Source organism: Zingiber officinale, chromosome 4A (assembly GCF_018446385.1).
Source record: "Zingiber officinale cultivar Zhangliang chromosome 4A, Zo_v1.1, whole genome shotgun sequence".
Classification (NCBI taxonomy): Eukaryota; Viridiplantae; Streptophyta; class Magnoliopsida; order Zingiberales; family Zingiberaceae; genus Zingiber; species Zingiber officinale.
Genome location: NC_055992.1, coordinates 160,580,511 through 160,588,978, shown reverse-complemented (window position 1 = coordinate 160,588,978; position 8,468 = coordinate 160,580,511). Strand labels below are relative to the sequence as shown.

General features: G+C 41.6%; 2 protein-coding genes across 4 annotated transcripts; one reads left to right on the top strand and one right to left on the bottom strand.

Moving 5' to 3' along the window:
- The first annotated feature begins 890 nt into the window (after nucleotides 1–890).
- On the top strand, nucleotides 891–6,516 carry LOC121971990 (inactive LRR receptor-like serine/threonine-protein kinase BIR2). Of its 3 annotated transcripts, none has more exons than XM_042523552.1 (2): nucleotides 891–2,886; nucleotides 4,690–6,516. In XM_042523552.1, exon 1 carries the CDS (start codon nucleotides 1,013–1,015, stop codon nucleotides 2,849–2,851), a length of 1,839 nt encoding a protein of 612 aa, XP_042379486.1. In that variant the 5' UTR covers nucleotides 891–1,012; the 3' UTR covers nucleotides 2,852–2,886; nucleotides 4,690–6,516. The 3 variants fall into 3 exon arrangements, with proteins under 3 accessions (XP_042379486.1, XP_042379487.1, XP_042379488.1); XM_042523553.1 differs by having other exon boundaries at nucleotides 4,667–6,516; XM_042523554.1 differs by lacking the exon at nucleotides 4,690–6,516 and adding an exon at nucleotides 3,446–4,532.
- LOC121972999 lies at nucleotides 4,513–5,953 on the bottom strand. The gene is made up of 5 exons (XM_042524601.1): nucleotides 5,794–5,953; nucleotides 5,610–5,703; nucleotides 5,423–5,537; nucleotides 4,959–5,358; nucleotides 4,513–4,877 (listed from the first exon to the last, which is right to left on the bottom strand). Exons 1-5 carry the CDS (start codon nucleotides 5,951–5,953, stop codon nucleotides 4,513–4,515), a joined length of 1,134 nt encoding a protein of 377 aa, XP_042380535.1.
- Nucleotides 6,517–8,468: the final 1,952 nt, after the last annotated feature.

The window sequence follows — 8,468 nt, the reverse complement described above, 5'->3', positions numbered from 1 at the left end:
TTTTCTTTATTCTGCTGCGTAACTCGTTTTAATTCTCGATGTTCGACAATCACTATTCACTCCCCTCTAGCGATTTTATGATCCTACAATCGAGTCCTCTTAGCACGATGGAAATCTTTTTGGTTCCATTTGAGCAGAGTCCTCCTGGTTTAATTGGGTGGTATATTCGACATAAGGTCCGACCAAATATCATTTTTAGCGGATGCTGAATTCCGAGCATAAACCCGACTGGACTCAACGTCGGTTGGATCTATAGGGTTCAACTCCCCACTTAGAAGCAAGGCTCCTAGCATACATCTGCCCGGACTTAGCGTCGGTCAGATCTACGGAGCTCAACTTCTTACTTAGAAGCAAGGCTCCCAACTTACATCTGCCCTGACTTAGTGCCAATGGAATTTATAGGACTCAACTCCTTACTCAGGAGCAAGACTTGTAGCTTACATCTTTTCGAACTCAGAGCTGATGGGATCTATGAGGCTCAGCTCGCCACTCAGAAGTAAGACTCTCAATATATGGTTGGTCGGCCCAAAGTACAGGTCAGACCTTCTAGAACTTAGCTCCTTGTTCTTCAAGGGCAAGTCTCTCAGCATATTATCTCAGCATAAAGATAATAAAAAATTTAAGAAAATCGATACATAAAGTAAAAAAAATGTAAGTCTAAATTTAATATTAAAATTTAAAGAAAAACAAAAAAAATACTGGTATAAATAAAAAAAACACTCTTACTATTATAAAAAATTTATCTATTATCGAAACTGAGACTCTGTCATTCCATCAGCAGCAAGTAAAACAATATTATGTTAAAATAATTTTGAGATTTGTTTAAAAAAATTTTGTGCTCGAATTTTAGGGACTTCACAATGGGAAGTAAAGTGAGTGCGCTCTCAACTTCCAGGTTTGAAGTTGGAAGTCAAAGTCGACTCCACGACCCTGGTCCGCTTGGTAGTAGTAGCAGCAGCAGCGTATGTAGTGGCATATCAAAGTCCCCCAATCCAATGCAATTTGTCTCTCTATGCCTTTACTCTTCCAAATTCCGATCACCATGACCGCCTTCTTGCTCCTGCTCCTGCTCCTGCTCCTGCTGCAGACGACGATCGCGCAGGAGGACGACGTCCGATGCCTGCGCGGCGTCAAGGCCGCCCTGGACGCCGGCAACTCCTCCCTCCAGTGGAATTTCTCCAACACCACCGTGGGCTTCGTCTGCAGCTTCGTCGGCGTCTCCTGCTGGAACCCGCAGGAGAATCGCGTCCTAGGGTTCAATCTAAGGGGTGTGTCCCTCGCCGGCTCCATCCCCTCCGACATCCGATTCTGCGCCTCGGCCAACACTCTCGATCTCTCATCCAACGCCCTATCCGGCCCCATCCCCTCCCAGATCTGCTCCTGGCTTCCCTACCTCGTCTCCCTCGACCTCTCCGACAACCAGTTCAACGGCACCATCCCGCCGGAGCTCTCCGATTGCCGGTTCCTCAACATACTCATCCTTGCTGGCAACCAGCTCCAGGGCGGGATCCCTCCGGCCCTCGCCGAGCTTTCCCGACTCAACCAGCTCGACCTCTCCAGGAACCGCCTCTCCGGTCCGATCCTTCCTTCACTTGGCCAGAAGTTTGATTCCTCCTCTTTCGAGGACAACGACGGCCTCTGCGGCCGCCCTGTTTCCTCCAGATGCGGCCGATCGCTCTCGACGACCAGAATCATTATAATCGTAGCCGCCGGTGTGTTTGGCGCCGCCGCCTCGCTTGTCCTAGCTTATCTGATCTGGCGGTGCTGGACGCCGACTCTAAAACGAGCGGCTCCTAGGGATGGGGAGGAGGGCAGTAGGTGGTGGGCAGAGCGACTTCGGGCGCAGCAGCACCGGCTCACGCCCGTATCCCTGTTCCAGAAGCCCATCAAGAAGGTCAGGCTAGCCGACCTGATGGCGGCCACGGCGGATTTCCACCGCAGCAACATCATCGTCGCCGGGAGCTCGCGGGCTGGGACCGCTTACAAGGCCCTTCTCCGGGACGGCTCCGCGCTCACCGTGAAGCGGCTCCATTCCTGCACGGTGCCGGAGAAGCAGTTCCACGCGGAGATGGAGCCCCTCGGGCAGCTCCGCCACCCCAACCTGGTGCCCCTCCTCGGCTTCTGCCTCGTCGAGGACGAAAGGCTTCTCATTTACAAGTACATGCCGAACGGTTCTCTCGCTTCGGCCCTCCAGTCGCCGGACGTCGCGCTTGACTGGCCGGCACGGGTCAGGATAGCAGTTGGCGCTGCTCGTGGCCTAGCCTGGCTCCACCATGGATTCCAAATCCCTTTCCTACTCCAAAATTTGAGCTCGAAGAGCATCCTCCTCGACGATGACTACGAGGCAAGAATCACGGACTTCGGCATTGCGAGGTTGGTAAGGACGTCGACCTCCGACAGCATGCACACGAGCCAGTTCTTGAACGGGGAATTTGGGGAGTTTGGGTACACTGCGCCGGAGTACTCCACCAATCCGGATCCCACTCCTAAGTGCGATGTGTATGCATTTGGAGTTGTTCTGTTGGAGCTTGTCTCCGGTAAGGCAGCCACTGAGCTTGACTTAGACGGGGAAGAGTTCAAGGGGACTTTAGTGGATTGGGTGAACATGCTTTCAGCAAATGGCAAGGACAATGAGGCAATTGATCGATCCCTTCTCGGTAAGGGCAAGGATGATGAGATGATGCAAGTCTTGAAGATTGCCTCTGCTTGTGTGGTTGCTCAACCTAAGGAGAGACCTTCTATGTACAAGGTTTCCGAAAATTTGAAGTTGTTGGGAGAGTCCTATGATTGCTCGGAGCAGTTTGATGAATTCCCTCTTGTGTATGGAAAGGATGAATCGGACTTGCTGTAATTGGCATGCTATGGGAAGCTTCATCTGTAAAAATGGTATGTCTTGTGCTGAACTTTAGCTCCATTCTTGCTAAGATTTTGGTCTTTCTCAGTTTGACCAATCTGTAGTATTTCTTGTTCACTCATTGTATTATTATCCACTGTCTTTTACTGGAAAATTTAAATTTAACTCTCCAATAAATCATTGTGTATGCTGCTTATTTATAGATTTGCTGATTCAGCCTTTTATTCTTCCATTGCTCTTCTTAGCTAATGCAGTTCCTCTTAGTTTGTATTATTCTGTATCTTAGATAAAATGCTCTTTGTGCATCTGAAGTTAAAGATTGTAATGCTTCGAACGGAAGGCTATAGACAGCATGGTAATTGTTTAGGAGCTTTGCTTAGTTTCAAACCTGCATTTTAGATTCATCCCCCCCAGTTTTTAAGTTGTGACAAGAATCTACTCAAGTCTCAAAGACTGTTTATAGGTTCTCAGACTGTCTATAAAGAGGTCATAACTTGTTACTCTCAGGATCATTTCTTTAGAGTTCATAAGACATTTTTCATTAGGGTTGTAGCCAAGCTTGACCATCTCTCTCCTGAGCTTTTTATGGAGGTCAACTGGAGACATTGTCAAGCAGAACCTCCAACTGCAACTGTTTGAACACAAGCGCACAATGAGGTGGCTTGTGGTTGAAAGTTTTGTAGTCGGACGTTGGAACGTGCTAATGGGGTAGCCTACAACTAATCAAACTCATGAATGAACAGAGGAGCTCCGCGAGATTGAAGAATGAAGGCCAAAATTTGTCTGAAACAAAAGAGTTTTCATTCTGCATCCGTTATTATAAAATTTCACAAGTTGTATTTCCTTTAAGTTGGTCCCAAGGGAGAGGGCTTTCGTTGGGTTTGATCCTAAGTCATTTTGGACTGGCATAAGCACGATTTCGAATGACTCGGAACTTGATCCATTGACACATTTAACTTTTTATCAGCTGGGGCTCTTAACAGAGTTGTCATTTTGACAAAGCAGCCTTTGTCGACATGTATACTCAAGTGCTTACTATGTTTAACAAACGCTGTATAATTTTTCAAAGAACCTCCGAGAATTGCATAAGCTTCAGTCGTCAAAATCTTAGAGATCTGAAGAACTTCACATCCTGCAACTTTGTTGTTTCTTTATTTGAAGAAACCTATTCCTGCATTGTTAGTAGGACTTCCAACAAAACCATCACAATATTTTTGCCATACACACTCAATTGATGAAAAGACAGTATCACAAATTGGATGTTTGCATCGACAACGATGGCATTGTGACCTCCTAAGATGTTCTGGGTTGATCAATCTGAATCAGAGCTAAGCAACACATCTATCAAACCGATCCTGTCCTCTATGATCATGCTTCACATGTGTAGATTGTAGTGTCTATAGGTGTAAATCATTACATGGTCATCGATTACCTTTACCAAGCTGATGTAGATTAGTATGGGTTGACACCATTTTCTCAAAGCATGAAGTAGAAAACCTAAACGAATACAATGCAATTTGAGAATCAAAAACAAAGAACAAACTTTATTATGTCTATTCCTTTTTGAAACATGAACACTTGGAAGACTATAAGAGAACTTTAAAGAAGGCATTAAGTATAATACTTATTGTTTATAATTATGCCCACAAGTTATCTCTCTACATGATATTGCAGTTGCACTTTGATTCTATCTTGGGGGGTTTTACATGCTCTATACTTTTTGCATCAGTTCTTAAATCACTTAGTGCTTTTTTGGTATCGAATTCTTGCTTTTTCCTATTGAATCTTTGCAAATTCTTATTACGTTTATAGTATACATATCGAAAATACTTCAGATCCGAAGCAGATTTCACCAACTGTTCAAGCGATGGACGAGAAATCTCTGTGAGCGCCATCTGATTCTCAGACTCAATGGCTGCACTTTCGTAGACAAGGTCATGAACAATAGAATTGCACAGAAGTATAGCGTCGGTGGCTTCTTCTGAAGTAAAGTTTCTTGGAGCTTCAGTTGTCTTGCTTAGTTCTGCCAGGAGAAAGGAGACAGGAATTCTCTTTGATTAGTTGCCCTACTTAAGGATTTTGCTGATTCATTTCGACAAATTACCTGCTGCTGTTTCTGACTTAGTAGCGCAAACATGGCCATTTTGATCTGACACATCTTTTTCAAAGCACGATTTCTCAGTAGCACTCATCAGATTGGCATCTCCACAAGCTTTCTCATGCTTTGAGGTGTCTACTAATGTTTCTTGCGCACCTTCCTCCTGTCCAGAGTTGACAAGGCCACCGAAATTTTGTTCTGATGCACCTTTTGCTGGAAACGGCTCCTCCTCTATCACACTAATCAAGTCGAAGCTGCATAGATGTGAATTCGTGCACCCGACACACACAATATCATTCCTCTTCTCTTTCGCCTTAGTGTTACCACTGCTTAACCGCCGAGATGGTTCTCTTCTTGCATCTCTAGGAGATGTAGCCACGGTGCCTCTAGTTTGGGTCTTTCCATTCTGCAACAATAGCACTTAAAAAGTATGCAATCCTGAAAGCAGATTACCAAAGTCAGAATGATACCGTAGATGGCCGCGGAGTTGTAGTTGTTTGAGTTCTTGCTTTGTTTGGAGGATTATCCACCGGTTTAAGCTCTCGATTGATACCATTCAGGGGAGATCCTGGAGGAGTTACAAGCCTGCTCCCATCACACCAATTGGTTAAGCCTTGTCCTCAGTTTCATTTCGCTGTTGAGACACAGAGAACTCACCAATTGTACTCATTCTTGCCACCATCTGAAGCTTTTGGTGAATCTCTTCTCTCGCTTTGACGAGCAGAAAAGTATGTGATTTCTGCTGATGATTCTAAAGTCAGAAACAGCGAACAATTGTGATCTTCTTTAAGCATGGAATAAAATGAGACAGAAGGACGGAATGAGATCTAAGAATTTTTGCCTGATTCATGTTTCTTCATCTCGGTGAACAGAAAGAGATCGTCAACATCCTCATTGTTTTCCGACTCGAGCATCAGTCTGCTCTCCGAGCTACGGCTGCTTCTGCGGGAGTTCCTCTTGCAAAGCTCAGTGGTGCGGCGGCTCCTCGATGGGGGTGGCATCTGTTCAGGAGCTTTGTGGCAATGGAATTTTCAGGAGTTGGAGTGATGCCATTGTTGAGCTCTAAAATAGCTGAACAGACAAGAAAACATGGCCGAGTTTGGCGGTTAATAACTGTCATTTCACAATCTTTTACCATATCGGTGGACAGAATACCAAATTGGAAACGGGTGGAGGGTCAAATTCGAGCTCAGCATTTATTCCTAATTGGCTCATAATTAATGATAATTATGATCAATACTGGGACTGGGATCAGGGTCAGATGGAAGGTCATGTCCAAATAATATGGATGTCGATACGACGGACTCAATTTTCCAACAATTGGTTATGTATAGTTTGCGAATATATCGAAAAAACACATCGGTTGGTGAAAAATGCCAATTTGGATCGGATGCAATGTCACGTTTGAGCTTGAAATGTTCGACACCGACCCGGTTTGAATTTTTGTGGTTTCTGCATCACTCTAGAATTTATGTTAACTTCTTTCCTCCCTCTGTTTGATCGTTGTAAAATAATGGACGAACGGATTTAAAAATTCGTTTGCTCGCGGTCTCAAGATCGCTCATGGCCGAGAATGACCTCGCAGAGATTGCGGCGTGTAATCGAGCCGGGTCGAACCGAATTCTTGGATGTTTGAGTTTGACTCGTTTATAATCGAGCCGAGGTCGAACTTTATTTAACGAATATATTCATGACTCGTGAGTTTATTCGAACTTTTATCGAACTTAAACGAGCTTAATAAATATAAATTATAAATTTAAATATTCATTAAAAATTAAATTATATATTTTTAAAAAATTATAATATTTTTGTTAAAATTTATAATTTTATTCTAATAAATAAATTTAATATATTTGTCTATGTTTTTCATAAGTAGAGTGTAAAATTTATAAATTTAAAATCAAAATTATTATTATTCTTATTTAAATGTTGATTTATGAGCTTAACGAATATGTTCACGAGCTAACGAGTCGAATATTCTGAAGTTTGAGTTTGATTTGTTTATCTTAACGAGTCTCGTTAAACAAGTTCAAACGAGCTTTTATCGAATCGAGTTTCGAATAGCTCACGAACGACTTAACTCATTTACACCCCTAGACTGCGCTGCCTCGTTCACGGCCCCATGGCCGCAAAGTTTCACTAGGCTAGCTGCGACGACAAGGTTCTTTCTCTTTTCCATCCATCCTTCGAGATAAACAGAGCATAAACCTTTTGACCACCTAACTAGGATAATTGATTATTCAAACTAAGTTCAATTATATGAAGAACGGTCGCGGGCTTACTTGTGAGGGCCACACAAGATTCAATTATCGAGTTTAATGTTTTGGCTGGTGAACCTACTGTAGAAAGTGAGGTAGTTGTTGAATTTGAATAGGGATTTGAACTAAATGTCTGGTCGGTTGCTTTGCTAATAATAATAATAATAATAATAATAATAATAAATCTTCAATATTTAGTATAATAGAAAATGATCATTTCAGTTGAAATATTTCTTGACTTGGCAATGATCTCCATTCAAAATCAAATTAATTTACAATTATATCGAGTCATAAGTGTCAATTACTCGCTGTTTTAAACAAAACGTGAACATTAAATTATAGAACACAAATAAAGACTCTTTTTATATTCCATTTGAAGAGCACATGCATAAAGTCAGTTGGTGGTTAAATCTTTAAATAGGTTTATTGCATCCTCTACATCAATGGTTAAGTAATCAAATTTAGGCTTAACAAGAAACCTTATTGTAGAACGGTTCCACAACTTTCTCATGATAATCATATCAAACGTCCTCAACTACTTTTACACCTTCTTCAACAAATCATCCATCTTATTTTGATTTTGTTTTTTTTTTATAAAAGGGTGCCTCATCTCATCAGTTCGCATTGTAAAATAATACAATTGTCCTTACTATAATTTATTATCATTATTATTTTTCTATCTATATTTTTCATTTAATTCTCAATTGGGAGTGTATTATAGTAGTTCCTAAATTTTAACTGTCACACAATTATAGTAGTTACAATTTATAGCTACTATAACATAAATGATAAATAAATTAAAGTTGAATCAAATTAAAGTGAGATTTTTCCATGTATTTTGCATTCAAATAAATACACTATCAATAAAATTTCAAAAGATATTCATGGAAAATCTACTAGCTATGAACATAATCAAACATATAGAGTAGTAGAATGCTAAAGAGAAAATATTAGAAAGTCAAAGAACTCATCATTCACGTGGTAGCAACTACAAAATTGTAACTATTGTTGCATGTCAATCTGATTCAAAAATTAAACGAGAGATTTAGATGAGAGATAGCAGTACTGAACAATACTAAATAGTCGTTGGATATATGTGAATGGAGAAGAGGTGGAAGAGACATGAAGCTCCATTGTAAATGAGACTTTAGTCTCGTATTGGGAGTTTCAAGACATATTGGTTGACTTATATTAATTCACATGCATTGATGATGTGAATAAATGCATAGGAAGAGACTCTCTATCATGGGTGGGTGTG